This window comes from Camelina sativa, chromosome 2, assembly GCF_030686135.1.
Source record: "Camelina sativa cultivar CO46 ecotype springtype chromosome 2, ASM3068613v1".
NCBI lineage: Eukaryota > Viridiplantae > Streptophyta > Magnoliopsida > Brassicales > Brassicaceae > Camelina > Camelina sativa.
Genome location: NC_141881.1, coordinates 4880689 through 4898646, shown reverse-complemented (window position 1 = coordinate 4898646; position 17958 = coordinate 4880689). Strand labels below are relative to the sequence as shown.

The window sequence follows — 17958 nt, the reverse complement described above, 5'->3', positions numbered from 1 at the left end:
CCAAAGAAAACGAAGAAGAGATAACCACATCATGAAGATCATGAACCAGCAAATTTTTTTTTTGTCTCACTGAATTTTACTTTCTTTTTATTTTTTTTTATTTTCTGGGCTTTGGCTTTGATAATGCAGACCATATATTCTCTTCTTATTTCTTCTCCCCCATGGATGTAGCTCTCTCTAATAACTTGCAGAGACAAACATTGGACCTGATTTTGAAAGATTTCCTTTAAATCCAAGACCATATCGATCAGTTTTGCCAATGTTCAGAATACGATCCAACTGTTTTGTGCCATTATTAAGCATTCTCAAATTTTTTTGAGTTTCTTCAAGTTGTATTCTAGCTTGTAATGCTTCTTCTTCTTTCTCTATGGCATATTTTTGTATTTCAGCAACCTTAGCCTCTAGCTTGAGTTTCTCCCTTGTCAACCCTGAATTCTCCTCAGTTAGTTTAAGCCATTTATTATACAACATTGTGTAGTTGACACTCTCTACCTTGCTGCAATCTTCTGTTGCAGGTTCTGTTATAATTGTTGGTTCAATAACAGTTTCAGTCCTAGCTACAGTCTCTGTTGCAGTTGCATTCTCTGATGCAGACTTAGGATTTTTTACACATTCACGTTCTATTGCAGTTTCAGAGTCAGTTTCAGGTTTCTTCTTTTGCTTGAGAATGATTCCAATGGTTCCTTCTCTTTTCTTAACACTTTGTAGATTGCTCCAGGTTTCTATCATATGAGGTGAACTCCCATCATCAATAATCTGATGTTCCTTCCTCTTACACATTGATGCCATCTGATACAGATCAGATTTCTTCACCCATATTTGATTATGAAATCTGTTCCATGAAATTTTTTCTTGATCTTTGAGTCTACTTACTCTTTCTCTAAATCTGTAGCAATATGCTTTTATGTGCCCATTCTTCCCACAAAAATAACAACCAATATGTTTGGTTGTATTACTTTCAGATTTGTATAGATTTGGTAGAGAAACACCTTCAGGTACAAACTTGATTTAGGCTGTTTGAGATCCTTCTTGTCCAGTATATCCCAAACATCTGTTAGATTTTCCTGTTCTTGTAGAGACATTATGCTTGTCCTTCATTAATGTTACATTTTCTTGTTTGATTTTCTTTGTATCACTCAATTCAATCTGCAATGACTTGACAAGTGCATCAAGACGACGCTTCTCTTTTATTAAGGTCTGATTTTCCTTTCCAATCTTAATCAGCGTTTCACGCACCTCCTTGAAACATTCTGTAAATTCATCTACCTGTTCCCCTTCAGATTCAGATTCTGAAACTTCCTCTCCTTCAACAAATGTAGCGACGTCCAAGAATGCACCAAGTTTATTTAGTTCTATTCCATTATCATTATCTTCTTTTGAATCATCTTCAACTCTCAGTTTAGACTTTTCTTTTCTACGTCTCTGATCATTACCACATTCTAGCTGAGTGTGTCCAATACCTTTGCACATAAAACATTTTATTTCTCTTCTTTTGATTGTAGGACAATTATTCTTATAGTGTCCATATCCTCTGCACTCATGACATTGCATGTACGTCTTCTTGACAGCTTCACCTTTCTCTAGATTATTTTTGATCGAGCTGAACCTCCTCTGACCTAATTCCTGTTCTGCTTCTTTCAACACTCGACTAAACTTCTGAGCCAGCAAACCAATCGAATCTTCTTCTTCTACTTCGTGATTATCTCTTTCAAGAGCAAAAATGTCTCGTTTATTCTCACCTTCCAGTTCCATCTCATGAGCTTGAAGCATACCAACCACTTCTCCAAAGCTAAGATTTTCTATGTTATGAGACACACTCAAGGCAGTCTTGTATGCCATGAATCTTGTAGGAAGACATCTTAGAAATTTCTTCACCAATTTCTTGTCTTTGTATTTTTTCCCAAGAGTCAATGCTTCCTGAGCTAAAGAACTTATCTTTGAACTAAAATCAGATATTGACTCATAGCTTTCCATCTTTAGATTTTCAAATCTTGAAGCTAACATGTCTTTCCTTAAATTTTTCACCTTAGTAGTTCCTTCAAAGTGAGTTTGCAAGATATCCCATGCTTCTTTTGCTGTTTCACATCCTTGAATCAGTTCAAACTGGTTTCTTCCAACATTATTGTGAATAGCAGAGAGTGCTCTGGCATTATATTTTGATTTCTTCAATTCGTCGTTAGTCCAGTCCTTCTCTGGCTTAGCAACTTCCACTCCTGATTCATCCTTGATTTTTGGCTCTTCCCACTTTTCCAATATGGCTTTCCAAGCATATACATCAATACCTCCTATAACCGCCTTCATCTTTGATTTCCAAAAACCGTAGTTTCCATCACCTAATATTACTCTTGAACCGAACTCAAGTCCATGATAGCTCTCCATCTTCTCCACAGGATCTCACCTATATGTAATCTCACAAGTGCCGCTCTGATACCAATTGAAAACGCAAGAGCTATCGATATGTATGGAAACTGAGACACAAACTGAGTCACAAACTAAGACAGGGGTTCTTCAAAATAAAACTTCTTTATTAGATAATCTGTTTAGTAAACTTACAAGTTTCACTCAATCAATTATCTAATCTCTCATGTTCATGAATCTATACACAATCCAAGAACCTCTCAAGACAAACCCCTTAGTCCCCTTAAGCGTTATGCTTTCCTACAAGAACCCACATAACCTTAATGTCTAAGAATTCTCTTGCTCTTTTATGCTAACCTCTACAAAGGCTTAGGCCCCCTATTTATACACAATAGGTCGTGGCCATACAAGCTTAAATTCCTATTATAATTCTAATAGGAATTGCCAAATCTCTTTGCAAATTTCCTTTTCTTTTATGGAATAGGAAAGTCTTCTTCATGTTTCCTTTTCTACCAAACAGGAAACTCTTCATGCTTCTAGACTCTTCTCCAAGCTTCTAGTCTTCATAACTTTCATGGTTTGAATATTAATCGCCTTAGCTGATTTCCCTATTTCAGCTCTATATTATCTGCTTTGTTGAACTACTTCTTGTAGTACTCTGAACTAGTGCAGCGACTACTTCTTGTTGTAAAACTCAGTTAAGAATACATCAACACTTTATTTGGTATCAGAGTGGGAAACCGACTTGAGTCTTTAGTCTCTAACAGGGTAGATCCTGGATGTATGAACATAGAAGCGAATGAGGATGAAGGCGTGTGTTGAGTGTTTGTGGAATTGAAGAAACATAGAAAATGGTGATTTAAAGTTTAGACATCAGAACAGAAACCGAATTGGTGATGATATCGTCGGAAGGAAGCCATCGAAGAAAAGAATAGAGATTCGTTCTAGTAGGAAAAGAAGAAGTGTTGAGTATCGAGTTCGCTGGGAATCGCAAGGCCGTCACACAAAACTTTGTGTTCCTCTTCCCGTGAGAAAAAAAAAAAAAAAAAAATTGGAACAGAAAAGAGTGTTTTCTCGTCATTGGTCTTTTTGGGATTTTTAATTTAAAACAGGCTTAGAAAAAGCCCATTGTGAGAAGAAGAATTGAAAGTGTTTGGAGTCTCTAAAGGGTTCTAGTAGGTTTTTGTAGAAGGTGATAAGCTCAGGTGGCACAAGTGTGAATCTGGTTGCGAAGATCAGACAGAGAAAATGATTAATCTTCTGGCGAGCTTGGTGTGGTATTTAGTGATCAGCAGAGAGGTACATCGACAAAGATGTCACATGAATGTACAAATACTGTTGCTGGATGTGCTCGGGTTTAGATTGAGAAAAGCTCTGGTTTCTCTGTCTTTCGAATTGGATTGCGAAGAGAAGTCACAGGAAATTGGAGTTGTTGATCGTTTTTCTACTTTGTGTCTGGCTGCCTATTGTTGGTGAAAAGCGACTTTTCTTCGGAACTCTATGAGAAATCGGCTCAAGATCAAAGAAGAAGGGTCTTGATTGTGTTTATGTCATCATGACAGACAAAAGTATTTCCGGTGCATATTGGTGTTTGGTTTCGTCATAGAAACTGTTTGACGACGCGCTACAATGCTATTTGATGGGCCTAGCAGAAGATTCTCAAAGAATTGGTGAAGAGACATCGCCAAAAAAAATGCAGAGGCAATGACTGAAATTACATCTGGTTCTATTGTAGGGTAAGAAGCTTTGAGGCAGAGACAAGTAGAAGGGTTATAGTGATGATTGTGAGGTTCATTGGTTACCTGTGAAGTATGTTTTCAGAGAAGATAATAGAATGAAGTATGCTTCTTTAGCGTATCAGAGGAATGGCCATGAGAGTTGAGAGATCTGCTGCGGTTACCGTGCAGTTAATTTTAGGTTGCTAAAGACTGTTTTCTTGGCTGGAGTTTTTTTGCTATAGTGTGAAATTGCAATCAAAAGAGAGCTTGGCGCTATAATGTGAACTTGAAATTTTGTGATGATGATCTCAAAGGGCGCTTACAGTTGGTCTTGGAATTAGAGTCAAGAGCTAGATGCCTGTGATATTATTTTTTCTGAGATAAAAAGTTGCGAGTGTTGTAAGCTTAAACGAAATCAGTGTGTGATGTGGCTGCAAAGAAGAGAAGCTGGGTTTTTTTGGTTCTTCTGGTTTTTGTGCAAAACTTTCTTCTTGGACGGTCATGGTTCACATAAAATGTGGAGAAAGTTTGGTGCTTTTTGCTCGCTGAGTGTTGACGAAATGCCTGAGAGAAATATGGTTTTGTGGAATTCTAAGCTGTGGATCAAAACACATAGCTTGAAAAGTAAGACTAAACGTTTAGAGCATACAAAAGTCTTTATCTTCTGTTTGGTTCTGTTATCGACATTGAAAAGGAAAGATGAAGCAAACAATGGTTTTTGTGAGCCACGTTCTTTGAGGCTCCATTTGTTGAAGTGTTTTTGTGATTGATAGAATTGCTTGAGACGTTGGCCAAGTTATAACAAGTTTAGTTGAAAATTGTCAAAGATGATGGGAAGGAAATTAATGACGAGACATGAGAGAATTGGAGGCTGGTCGAATTAACAAAGGAAAGAAATAGGAATTATATTTGAGAAAGGAAGTTTTGATTTCACCATGGGATATTATATGTCGTGAATATTGCATCGACGATCATCAAGGTTGACTGAGGTGGAACAACTTGTCATTAATTGTAATATCTGGTTTGATGATGTTCATGTTAACTCATGAAGGAGAGTGTAACTCAAAGAGATGCTTCGTGCTGGACGGAAACGATGCGGAGAGAAATCCATAAAAGAGTATAAAGTCAAGTGAAATGGGTTACAGATCTCGGTTTTTAAGTCTGAAAGGTGTTCTGAAAATTGAGAGCTAGATCTTTCCAATGATATAAAGATCGTCATATAATTCGTTGTGGTCTAATGGGAAATTGCTCTTAAAGTTGGACTGTTTGCAAGCTGCATCATTTCGGATCTGTGCTGGGAAAGTGGCCGTAACTTTCAAACCGTAAATGCAAATCGTGATCTGTTTTTTCCTGTGTCTTCATATGACTGTTTTTGATATTCCCACAAAATTTCATAATTCTCTGGGTTGGTTTGCTACTCCATTGTGCTCTGCATCGAAACTGATGAAAAATGCAGAATTTTAGTTGTCTCAAGACAAGAAGTTGTGGAGAAATATTTGAAGGCTAGATTGGAGAGCATAATTTTAAAAGAGAATATGAGCTCGTTGGTCTTGTAAACAAGTATGTGTGATTAACAAAGTTCATAAAGAAGATTTTGTGGTTGAAGAGATTAAGACAGATCCAAGAGGAAAAAGTAGAGTTGATTGAGAAAAAGAAAGGGACAAGAAGATATGATCTGCATCGTCAAGGTTGAAGTATTTGAAAGAAATTTGCAAGGAGATATCAAGCTCATTGGAAAAGAAAATCCTAGTAAAGATTTACTCTGTATGAGAAGCTGAATGGGATCAATTGTCCACTGCAATCACAAAGACTAGATATCTTGAACATGAAATAAAATGAGATTTTGTAGAGATATAAGAGACTGTGTGGAGAATGGGTAAGTGGAAGTCAAGCATGTTCACGGAAGTGAGGAAAAGGTAGATATCTTGACTAAAGCGCTTGGAAGAAAAGAGTTTTAAAAAATGAGGGATCTCATTGGCATGAGAGATTTGGAAGAAAAGGAGTTCAAGCTTAAGAGGGAGAATGTTGGCATAAGCTTGAAGATAGCTTGAGGTGTAATCTTATTCTAATCCTACCGAGTTATGGAATTAGGATTAGTTCTATTTAGGAGTTATCTAAATATGTTAGTTTACCGGTTTAGAATAGGAAAATTCCTATCGATGCAGAATTGGAAAGTTGTCAATTCTAGGGTTGAACAATTGTTATAAATACCAAGAGGGTGTTTCATGAAGACTTGCGCGTCTAGGGTATTCTCGAGAGATGCACACAAGGTGTGTGGCGTCGCCCTACTATTGCTTGATATGATATACAATTGTAACTGTAATTGTAATCTTGTTCTAGTGGATTTGTTCTCGACTAGGTCCCGGGGATGTAGGAGATCCGAACCCCGTTAACAAACTCTCGTGTTGTTATAGTCGCACTCAACATATACGTACTAGAAGAAGTAGACTTACAAATATGTGTTCTTTAAAGACCCATTCAAAAGTTTCTCTTGAAATCAACATAAACAAAAACTAAAAACCAACATGGCTTTGCTAAAGTTGTCTCTCTTGGGACTGTTTTTGCTACTAACCATCGTCGTGGTCTCTTCAGTAACAGCCGATGGACCTGTTTGCTCGCCGTCGACAAAACTAAGCCTGGTAAGTTTTCGTGATGGTTTTATATTTGACAAAACAACTTATATCCATGCTGATTTTTGTTTTCTTTAATTTACTTTTATATTACAGAGATGCAATAACGAAAAGAGCAGTGTTGTTGCTGATTTCTTCCATCGTTATAAGGTGCTAAGTGAGTACCCTGTTTCCGTTAAGTATTTGTTGTTGTTTATAGTTCTTGTTTTTTATTTTGTATTTATTGATAGACAAGATCTAATGGACTATTGGTCTGTAATTCCTATTGGCCGGGGACCAAAAAATTTGTTGGTGTTCAGTATTTTATTTTATTTCAATTTTTGTATAATATTTTATTTAGATTATTATTTTTATTTACTATTCATAAATTATAGTTTGTAATGGTGCGAACCGAGAAAAATAGAAAAAAATTCGCAGCAAACTAAACAAAGATCCTTTTTATGTATAAATAAATTTGATCTGCATTGAATTATAGTCCATCTATCCGCTAATGGTTTAGTCTGCTTCGTCTGCAACATCTATTGAAAGTTTTAGCTGATCATCCCACGTCCAAAAGATGTGTTACAACAGTGTTTGAAAGTTATGAATTCCCCTTGGGGAGGATGATTGTATTCACAGGCTTTAAATAGCCATAGAGGTTACATCGATGTCCTATATACTTGGGATACATGAAACAATATAAACTAGATATTAGCTATGAAGTTGAACAGAATATTCCTATATTCTATCACCCTCCCTCAGTTGAAGCTTCGGGACTCCTGATAGTTAAACTGGCTCGAAACTCATTGAAAAGGCAGGTGGGTAAGCCTTTCGTGAAAATGTCGGCATATTGAAGAGAGCATGGTACATGTATAACTTTAACCTCGCCAATGGCAATCTTTTTGCGGACAAAGTGGAAATCGAGCTCTATATGCTTGGTCCTTTGATGTTGAACCGGATTGTTGGCTAAGTAGACTGAGCCGATGTTGTCGCAGTAGACTAGGGAAGCTTTTCGTAGTGGTAAATGAAGTTCCCGTAGTAGATTGCATAGCCATGTGAGTTTTGCAACGACATTCGCCACTCCTTTGTATTCTGCTTCTGAGCTAGACCGTGAAACCGTTTGTTGCCGTTTGGCTGACCATGAGACAATGTATCGAACCAAGAAAAATACAGTAACCAGATGTGGAGCGTCTAGTATCGGGACAGCCGGCCCAGTCTGCATCCGTATAAGCTGTCTGAGTAGTAATGTCACCTCTCACAAGCTGTAGACCATGTTTCACTGTCCTGCAAGTAGCGGATTATTCGTTTCAATGCATTCATATGTGGGATGTGCGGATCGTGCATGTAGAGGCAGATTTGGTGGACTGCATATGCTATATCTGGGCGTGTGAAAGTGAGGTACTGGAGAGCACCAGCCAAGCTCCTGTAAGTTGTCGGATCTGGTATTGGTTCCCCATCAGCAGCAGAGAGCTTGGACTGAAGATCCACTGGAGTTGCGCATGGTTTACACTCAGACATACCCGCACGATTTATAATGTCTTGTGCATAGCTAGGTTGACTTAAAAACACACCTTGTTTGTTGTAGTCAACTTTGATGCCCAGAAAATGTCGTAGCTTCCCCTCGTCAGACATTGGGAATTCATCTTTTAGCCTGTCTATTATCCGCTTGAGGAGTGTGATAGATGAATCAGTTAGCATGATATCATTAACATAAGACAGGAGATAGGCAAGATGAGGACCATTTTTGTAGATGAACAAAGAGTTATCGGCTTTGCTCATGACAAATCCAATCTTGGTTAGATACGTTGTAAACCGAGAGTTCCAGGCCCTTGGAGCTTGCTTTAAGCCATAAATGGCCTTATTGAGCTTGCAAACATGATTTGGAAATTGTTTGCTCACAAAACCAGGTGGTTGGTGCATGTAGACTGTCTCATTCAAGTCCCCCTGAAGGAAAGCATTCTTTACATTCAGCTGATGCATAGGCCAGTTCAAAGCGACTCCAACATCCAAAACGGCTCTTATTGTAGCAGGTTTGACAACCGGACTGAAATTCTCGTTGTAATCAACCCCTTGTTTATGTGATTTTCCATTCGCTACAAGTCTTGCTTTGTGGCGCGTTAGAGCTCCATTGGCATCATATTTGTGTATGAAAAGCCACATTGAGCAAACGATATTGACGTTAGGGGGCCTATCAACCAAATTATAACTTCTAGTCTTAATCATGGAACCATATTCATTAGTCATAGCAGGATTCCAATTAGGGTCTTGTAGGGCATGGTTGTGACCTTTTGGAAGTGGTGATTTGGTGGTGATGTTAAGGGATAGAACATGTTTTGGTTTAGCTATGCCAGATTTTGATCTGGTGGTCATTGTATGGCTAGGATTGGAAGATTTCGAAGTTGTGGTTATTGGTGGAGGAAGAGCCGGAGTTGGTGTTTGTTGGTGGATTGGTGTTTCGAGTATCTCTTTGAAAATTGGAGGCGTCGAGGAATGTGTAACAGGAAGGATGATGAAGCTGTTGATCTACTGCTGGAAATTTATCTTCGACAAAAAGGACATGTTGCGAGATAATAATTTTCTTTGTTTTCAAATCCAGGCAGCGATATCCCTTGTGTTGTGAAGGGTAGCCAAGGAAAAGACACGGGGTTGATCTTGGTGAGAGCTTAGAGAGATTGTTATGGTTTAAGGAAGGGAAGCATAGGCACCCAAAGACCCTAAGATGATCATATGATGGAGGTTTGTTTTACAGCAAAGTGAAAGGGATTTTGTTCTGAATTGCTGAAGAGGGGAGAATGTTTAAAACATGAACAGCGACATTCAAAGCTTCTACCCAATAACATGGTGGTAATCGAGCTTGAAAGAGGAGAGCTTGAATAGCATTGTTTATTGTTCGGATCATTCGCTCAGATTTAACGTTTTGTTGTGAGGTATGAGGACATGAGAACCGAACTTTGAGCTCGAATAGCATTGTTTATTGTTCGGATCATTCGCTCAGATTTAACGTTTTGTTGTGAGGTATTAGGACATGAGAACCGAACTTTAATGCTATTTTTCTCAAAAAAATCATGGAATTGATTGTTATTGTACTCACCACCATTGTCACATTGAAAACTTTGAATGAAGGCATCGAATTGTGTTTTGATCATATTTGAAAAGTGTTTGAATTTAGTGAAAACATCACTTTTTCTGCGAAGTGGATAAACCCAAAGGTGATGAGTGAAAGCATCAAGAAATAAAACATAGTATTTGATCCCACTTATGCTTGAGACAGGGTGGGTCCAGACATCGGAGTTAATGATTTCAAACGCTCTAGAAACCGTGGAAAGAGATTTATCAAACGGCAATTTTATTTTTTTCCCAAATGACAAGGTTCACAAGAATGAGACAACTTGTTTTTATTACAAAAACCGAAAGACTTAGATAGAAATGAATCAAGAGAAACCGATTGAGTATGAGCTAGACGTTTGTGCCAAAGGGATGGAGTCAACGCAAGGAGAGCTGTTGAGGTGGGCATTGTTTTATTGAGGGATGCTGGAAGTGGGTATAGGTCACCTTGGCTATCACAGCGGAGCAGAATCCTCCGTGTTTGAAGGTCCTTCACAGAAAAGCCAAAAGGATCAAATTCAACCGTACACCCAATTATCGGTGGTAAATTTTCGAACAGAAATCAGGTTTTTGACAATTTGGGGTGTAACTAGTGATACTAGGTTTTTTGTGTCTCCTAGCAGGTTCAATTAACCTTAAGTGTTGTAGTATTTAAGGTGTCAATCCAAATGGGATGTTGCTAGCAATCAAGATGCAATCAAGGAATCACAAGTCAAGCCAATTCAAAAAGAGTGTTTTTTCTAACAATCCTAGAATAACAAAAATGTAAACGGAAATGTGTTCTGGAACTAGAAACGAGAATGCAAGACAAGAAATGAAAATTAATAAAAACAGAAACGAGTCTAAGCATGAACTAAAAAGCAAGAAGCGAAACAATCTCAGGAATGTAATATCAAACAAAAGGATAAAAGTCCTAAGGATGGGAGTAATTGATGTCGGTGGAGTATCCTAATCTACAGAGTGTTTAACATGCCACAAGCAATCTATCCCTAAACAATGAACATCACAACTTAGCTAATCCAATCTCTTGGTAAAAGCTACTCAGACTCAACCACTTCCATACCTAGCTCTCGCTAGAGAAACGTGGTCGAGCAGGCATGACAAACAAGTTCATTCACGTCAACAAACATCCTAGACAACTAATCTCTTAGGCTAGGAACGTAAGTCTCTGGCACTAGTTGGTCAGACATTTCATCGAACACCTTTTGGGTGTGGAAATGTCTCGAACCTAGTTCCAATTGATCAGAGAGAAACTAGTAATTCTAACTCTAGTCAAGAAGGGAATCATACAAATCAAGCTTAAACACCCTACATCCTAAGATCCTCCCCCTAATCTATCCCATCCTCAAGAACTAACGCACTACTCAGATCCGGAAATCATCATCAACAATACAAACTCAGAAAACATTGAAACAAGCATTCTTAGATAGGTAAAAATGAGATAAACAAGTTTGTAGAAGAAATCAAATGCAAATACTCAATGTATCAAAAGATATCTTAATACAAAGTCTGGGAACGGTTCTTGGTGGCTAGGGAAACCTTACAAAATAAAAACGAGATAAAAACTAAGATGATGTCGCAAAGACTTCACAAAACGTATTTATAGTAAAGACATAAAATCCCTAAAACTTAAAACGACAAGATGAAGAGTCGGTTTGGGAATCTCCTGAAGCGTGTAAGATGGAACGTCTTCCTGACATGTGCGAACGAGAAGTGGCTCGAGTGAGTGATGGCGTCGGCTCAAACGGTAGTCCACGACGGAGTGATGGCGCGACTCGAGCGGATGTGTGATGACGGAGTGACGGCGCGACCCGAGCGGATGTGTGATGACAGAGTGATAGCGCGACCCGAGCGGATGTGTGATGACGGAGTGATGGCGCGACTTGAGCGGATGTGTGATGACGGAGTGATGACGCGACTCGAGTGAGGTGATGGCGTTGGCTCGAGTGGAGTGATGGCGTTGGCTCGAGTGGAGTGATGGCGTTGGCTCGAGTGGCGCGACTCGAACAGCACGACAGCGCGACTCAAACGGCACGACATCGTGACTCGAACGGCACGACAGCGCGACTCGAGCTGGATGTATACGCTTCCACTAAAACGATGATAACTTTTGAACCACAGCTCCGATTGGCTTGAAATAAACGGCATTGGAAAGATGCCTCAATATTCTACAACTTTGATGAAGACGTTGAAAGCTGAATCCCCCGACCGGTGGCTCGAAAGATGACTCGAATGGCGACTCGATCGACGGTCAAGGTGTTGCTCGAGTGGGTGACTCGAACGACGTCGAACAGCGACTCGAACGGCGATGCTGAGCGATGTGTTCCGAACGTCTCCTAGATACCTGAAATACTCCAAAATGCACAATGTATGCAAGGATGATGCAAGAGTTACCTAGACATGCAAAGTGTATAGAAAAGACTAGAAAATGTTGCAAAACAATCAGTTGTCCTAGCTAAATGCATGATAAACATATGCTAAAAGGAGACAAAATATAGACATATCAACTAGCACATTTCTGAGGTTTAGAGGATGGGAAAGGCTTTTTATGGAGGAAAAACCCATACAAGTGACTGGTATTTTGGAACCATTGCCTACTATGATTGATTGAGTGATGTTATGACTAATGTTAGAATGGAGGTTACCTGGTGTGGAGGAGAGATGAGCCGTCGCACCTGTATCCATGATCCATGGATAAGCATTTGGGTCCGAGATACTCGCCGTCATCAGAGTTGCTGGAGGGAGTTCAGTAAGGTGAGCTTGCTGGTACGACGGAGCCGGAGAGGTCGGGAACGACTGTCTGTATTGTTGTTGTGGCCATTGCCCATAGTAGTTGGGCCAAGACGGGAACAGGCCTTGCCAAAAAGGTGGTGTGGCCCAATTAGGAAAATTAGGTCTTGATTGATAGTTGTGTCGACCACCTCCTCTTGTTTGATTGTTCCGGCGATTACCTCTGTATTTTCCAAACTGCTGTCGTGGATTTGCTTGAGATGAAGGACGAGGCTCCGAAGGTGGGGCTGAGATGGTGAGAGCCGTTGTTGAGGACGAATGATCAGTATGTGTGGATACGAGGCGTTGGGATTTTTTTAGGCGAGATTCCTCAAGTTCCAGCATCGATTTCGCCATTTCAAAGGTAGGGAACGGGTCCTTGTGTTTGATAACATTGATTATGTAATCAAACTTTTCATTAAGTCCATTCAGCATGTACATGACCAAGTGGCGTTCATTTACTAGGGCCTCGACATTGGTAAGTAGGTCGGCGAGGGATTTGATTTTCTGACAGTACTCCTGAATTGAACGGTCACCAATGACCATGGTGCGAAGCTCGTTGTCCAGCTGAATAGCCCTCGCCTCCTTGTTGTTGCGTAATTGATTTTCAACACGAATCCAAACATTACGAGATGTCCCACCAGTTTTAAAGGAAGAGCGAAACAAATCTGGTGCTAGAGTGCCGTAAATCCAGAGTTTGACCAAGCCATCACGCTTGTACCAAGCAGCATCGTTTGCATTAGTCGGACATAGAGTCCCATCGATGTGCCAGAGGACATCAAATGTTAGGCAATGAGTGAGGAAAAGCTCTCTCCAGGCATCATAGTTGTGGTCGTCGAGGTCTAGGATGAGCGGGATGTGAGATTTGATGTTTGTGACACCAAAAACAAGCTCATAGGGACCTTGAGGGGCAGCCATCGTTGATAAAAGAGAAAAAAAAGAAGCGAGAGAGAGAGATAGAGAAAGAAGAGAGACGAAAGCAAAGGATATCAAGAGTGAACTCGCTCTGATACCATGAAAGTTATGAAATCCCCTTGAGGAGGATGATTGTATTCACGGGCTTTAAATAGCCATAGAAGTTACATCGATGTCCTATATACTTGGGATAAATGAAACAATATAAACTAGATATTAGCTATGAAGTTGAACAGAATATCCCTATATTCTATCAGTGTTCTCTCCAAAATTCTCACTATATATAGCGGCTTATGGCTTTGAACTTCTATTAAAAATGTCACTAATAGCGTCTTTTCTGATTTCTCTTTCTGTGTTTATTCAAGTTTCGTATCATAATTCTTGTTCTTTTAGCCAAAGTTGTCTAAGCTTTTACTAATTTTTCTTCTTAGAGGATTAAGATCTACCCATCTTTGTTAATATATATATATATATACTCAATTATGTTCTTAGTAATACCTACTAAGGAGCATCATTTCATTGACTACTCCTTAATCCTTATCATACTTGATTTCAGATTCCACGTTGTTTTCGCCACAAAAATATTCCAACTAAGGACCGTCATTTCATTGACTAATCTAGCTAGTTCTAAGGAAACTATGTAAACTGTATTATATGATACAAAACAGAAATCAAACATTTGTTTATTATGTAACCAAAGCTAAAAGTTCTATCCCCTTTCACATAATCATACTATCCCAAATCGTAATGTATCAAAACGATGATCAATTGTTACACGCAATTGAAGCATAGTGATAGGAATGTTGCAAATGTCTCACCATGGTGGTGTATACAGTTTTTGAGAAAGAGACTCGACAAGATTTTTCTTAAATCACCAAACTTGATAAAATATTTGGAACAGGTAGCAAATTTTTCAACACACATAGCTCCTTAAACTTAGAGACGTACTTAGAAGTTACATATCATCAACACATAAACTCCTTAAAACAACAACACACACACACACAAAGTAGTTTACAAACGAAAAGACACAAATGCAACTCATTAATTGACATTAAGATGAGAGAAACCCCAAAACACCAAATCATCAAGCCGCTCATTGGTCGGACAATTCCCACCATGAACCAGCAGACCTTCCTCACCATCCTTAACCGCTGCAGTAAACGCACACCACCCGCGTTGGCTCGGCTTCTCCTCCTCTTTCCCACAAACAATCCTCTCCCACACTAATGTCTCTGTATCAAGCTTGTAAACCTCTCCAGACATCTTCCCAGCTCCCATATGCATAAGCTCATGCGGCTCTTCCTCCCCACCATATATAACAATGTATTTCCCGTAAGAAACCGCCGGAAACACGCTTCTTGCCGACGGTACATCCCCGGTGGTCTCCACAGCAGTCCATTTCTCACTAGCCAGATCAAAACAATGAATATCACCCAATTCATTACCATCAAACCCAAACAAAACCCAAATTTTCCCTTCGACAACCACAAGCCCCGGTGCTCCTCGCCCTTTACAAGCTTCCCCTGCATCAGGATACTCAACCCACTTCTGATCAACAACATCGTAAGCGTGAAGCGTGTTCACACGTCCCTTAGCAGTAACACCACCAAAGACATAAACTTTACGATCATCACAAGCCATTGAATGGTAGCTACGACCAGGGAGCCCTTCTTCAACAGGAGATAACATTTTCCACTCATTAGTCACAGTGTCATAAGAATACAAACCGTTGTACTTCCGCTGATCATCACGGCCACCGTAGACGTAGATCGTTTTACCGATCGTGACCATGGAGACTCCAAAACAGGGGAAAGGAGCCTCCCCTGTCGCAGGAGCTATAGACCATTCTTGACTCTGGAGATCGAAAACGTAAAGATCGTTGTCGATATGAATCGTAGGCTTCAGCTCACCGCCGAAACAGTAAACTTTGTTCCCAACGACGGTCATGGCGTGTGAGCTTCTCGGTCCAGGACCAGCTCCCTTTTGACTCACCTGATCAACATAATCAAGATCAGATTTTTTCAAGAATCGAAGCCCTTAATTATATTTTGAAGATTGAAATTAAGATTGAATTTTTACCTTGACCCATTTGTTCTCCACCGGACACATTTTTTCTTTGTTCTTCACACCAAAAAATATTATCTTTAAGAAACTCTGATAGATCAAAATTTTATGGCTATGGTTTGTTTCTTGATATTGCGTGTATACTTTACTTATATAGGCGAATGTGGTGTCACGGGACCACGATGCATTAATTAAAAATATACAAAGTAAATTAAGATTTCTCTTACGAAACCTTCCATTGTTGGAAAAGAAAAATAAAATGGAGATACGTTACCATTTTTAATTGTGGCAGTTTCAAAAAATAATATGATTGTTATTTGGATCCGTATTAAGAAAAAAATCTTCACTAAATTATTAAATTTGCCCACCCTTTTTTTTGTGTGAAAATTTGCCCACTCTTTTATATATATACTAGATTAGGACCTGCAGTACATTGTGGACAAAATTATTTGTAACTAAAATATTTAAATTATAAGTTAAATTTATTGGTTAAATATGTTATAATTATATAATAATTATTAAATAAATCATATAATACTACAATATATACCTTTTTCTCTCGTCTCTCTCTGCGACACAGAAGGCGATCTACACAACCGTTTTTTCCATCGGCTTTTACGGGCCGCCTGCATTTGCCGGTGGTTCTCTTAGTTTTTAATTTGTTTTTCTCCTGTTTTTGATATTTGCCATAGGAGACAGCCAATTATATCGGAATTCTTTCCGATAGATCTCCTTTTTCTGGATGTTGGCAACGCTTGTGTTTGTGTTCACACTCGATTCTCAGTTTCGTGAAGAATCGCCGCCAAATCGAGAAACAGGGGGTATTAACTGGTGTTATCTCAAGCAAATTGTTTATGTAATTTCGATTTGGAAGCACTTTCGTTTCCAGTATATTCCTCCGTATTGCGAGGCTCTTCATTCATGGTTCGTTAAAATGTATTCGTCTCCTGGATTAACACACGACGAGCCTGTTCTCTCCGTGAAAAATCTCTTAATTTTTTATGATGACCGATTTCCACAATCCCCATCTCTAGAAGGGATTGAGTATAAAGTCCACATAGTGTTATGGCATATTGATTGGTGATTGTGGGATCCAGGCATAACTATTCTATGGAGACTTGAAGAAATAATGCAAGAGAAGATTTTGAGGATCACCAGTGATATAAGACAACTATGGAATTTCTTCCATGAGAAGATAGCCAAGAACGACGATCTCATAATTTTGGGACTGATTCTAGAGAGGGAAAGAAACAGGTTTAATAATCTGTTGGCGAGTAAGGCTTCGTTAAAAGCATCGTGGAAAGTCGCTTCTCTATCGTTCTTTTTATTGATAGGTTATGAATTTGTGGATGTGTATTTTGATTTGCTCAGTGTTGGTGTAATTCTAATGTATCAACTCTTGTCTAAGATTCTGAATCAATGAATGGAAAGGAAGTGTTAAAAAAAATACTACAATATAATTTATCTTTTATATAATATTTATTTAATCAATTTAATTAGATATGTCTATTCTTTGATACCAACAGTGTTAACAAAATAATGAAATGATGTTTTACCTCTTCAACACCGAATTAATGATATTTTTTAATTTATATAGATATCGATAAAATCCATCCCACTATATAACTCCGTCCCAAGATATTTTAACTCATACTATATCATTTTAGTTTTTAATAGTTATTGTGTATCTACGGTATAATATTTATCATATATAACTTTTTGAAAGTTTTAAATTTTTTCATATTTAACCTTTTAAAAATCTTTAAAATAAATAACTAGAATAAACCAAATAAAAGTTTTTAAAGTTTGATTGCCTGATAAATCAAGCTTCCTACTCATTTGTATTCGGAATCATTTTGGTCTCTTTTATAGTATGCCCAAATTTTTTAGACGATGTAGGATATTATATCCATATTTTTATTCATTTATTGAGTAATATATGTCTGTTTTAAAAATTTTGTATTACATCATATGCAGGAAAAAATCGTATTTTTATTAACTAAATGTATTATAGCATAATTCAAAATAATTTAAATATAAATTCAAATAAAAATGAAAGGGAATCATATATTTATGTTTGAATGAGGTAGAAAGATTTCCTTATTTTTTTAAATTTTACCTATAATTAATTTTGAAATTTTGGTAACTAATATTAAAGTCAATGCATTAAACGTAAAAACTTTCCAAAAAGTATTTTTGGGAAAAAACTGCTGCAAAAATACTAGTATAGATTAGTTGTCATAGTTATCAATTCGAATAAAATTTAACAAAGATATTATAAGAAAAAAATAACTAAAATGATAAACAAAATCAATCAAACTACTCTTCACTTATCATTTCTGGATAATAAAAGGGAAATTCGTGAATATCATATTTACAAATTTTATTACAAAAAGTATGATTATTAATTTAATGTT

General features: G+C 38.1%; 4 protein-coding genes across 4 annotated transcripts; 1 reads left to right on the top strand and 3 right to left on the bottom strand.

The window, feature by feature from the left end:
* Positions 1-1008: 1008 nt before the first annotated feature.
* Positions 1009-6459, bottom strand: LOC109131194 (uncharacterized). Its single transcript, XM_019241879.2, has one exon. The coding sequence runs from the start codon at positions 2377-2379 to the stop codon at positions 1009-1011; it is 1371 nt and encodes a 456-aa protein (XP_019097424.2). The 5' UTR covers positions 2380-6459.
* Positions 6460-6601: 142 nt separating this feature from the next.
* LOC104770868 (uncharacterized) lies at positions 6602-7087 on the top strand. The gene is made up of 2 exons (XM_010495329.2): positions 6602-6715; positions 6803-7087. Exons 1-2 carry the CDS (start codon positions 6602-6604, stop codon positions 7085-7087), a joined length of 399 nt encoding a protein of 132 aa, XP_010493631.2.
* Positions 7088-10245: 3158 nt separating this feature from the next.
* LOC104772535 (uncharacterized) lies at positions 10246-13477 on the bottom strand. The gene is made up of 2 exons (XM_010497138.2): positions 12436-13477; positions 10246-10280 (listed from the first exon to the last, which is right to left on the bottom strand). Exons 1-2 carry the CDS (start codon positions 13475-13477, stop codon positions 10246-10248), a joined length of 1077 nt encoding a protein of 358 aa, XP_010495440.2.
* Positions 13478-14334: 857 nt separating this feature from the next.
* LOC104770869 (thiohydroximate-O-sulfate sulfur/sulfate-lyase (nitrile-forming) NSP5) lies at positions 14335-15809 on the bottom strand. The gene is made up of 2 exons (XM_010495332.3): positions 15557-15809; positions 14335-15469 (listed from the first exon to the last, which is right to left on the bottom strand). The coding sequence occupies exons 1-2, from the start codon at positions 15584-15586 to the stop codon at positions 14519-14521; spliced, it is 981 nt and encodes a 326-aa protein (XP_010493634.1). The 5' UTR covers positions 15587-15809; the 3' UTR covers positions 14335-14518.
* Between the last annotated feature and the right edge of the window lie 2149 nt (positions 15810-17958).

Bases quoted from the DNA above. Each gene is read 5' to 3' on its own strand.
- LOC104770869 (XM_010495332.3), bottom strand. From the start codon at position 15,586: ATGTGTCCGGTGGAGAACAAATGGGTCAAG. The intron at 15,470-15,556 runs GTAAAAATTCAA...TATGTTGATCAG, and splicing joins TGGAGAACAAATGGGTCAAG to GTGAGTCAAAAGGGAGCTGG.
- LOC104770868 (XM_010495329.2), top strand. From the start codon at position 6,602: ATGGCTTTGCTAAAGTTGTCTCTCTTGGGACTGTTTTTGCTACTAACC. The intron at 6,716-6,802 runs GTAAGTTTTCGT...TTTATATTACAG, and splicing joins CGTCGACAAAACTAAGCCTG to AGATGCAATAACGAAAAGAG.
- LOC109131194 (XM_019241879.2), bottom strand. From the start codon at position 2,379: ATGGAGAGCTATCATGGACTTGAGTTCGGTTCAAGAGTAATATTAGGT.
- LOC104772535 (XM_010497138.2), bottom strand. From the start codon at position 13,477: ATGGCTGCCCCTCAAGGTCCCTATGAGCTTGTTTTTGGTGTCACAAAC. The intron at 10,281-12,435 runs GTAACCTCCATT...TTTTCTGTGAAG, and splicing joins TCATCTCTCCTCCACACCAG to GACCTTCAAACACGGAGGAT.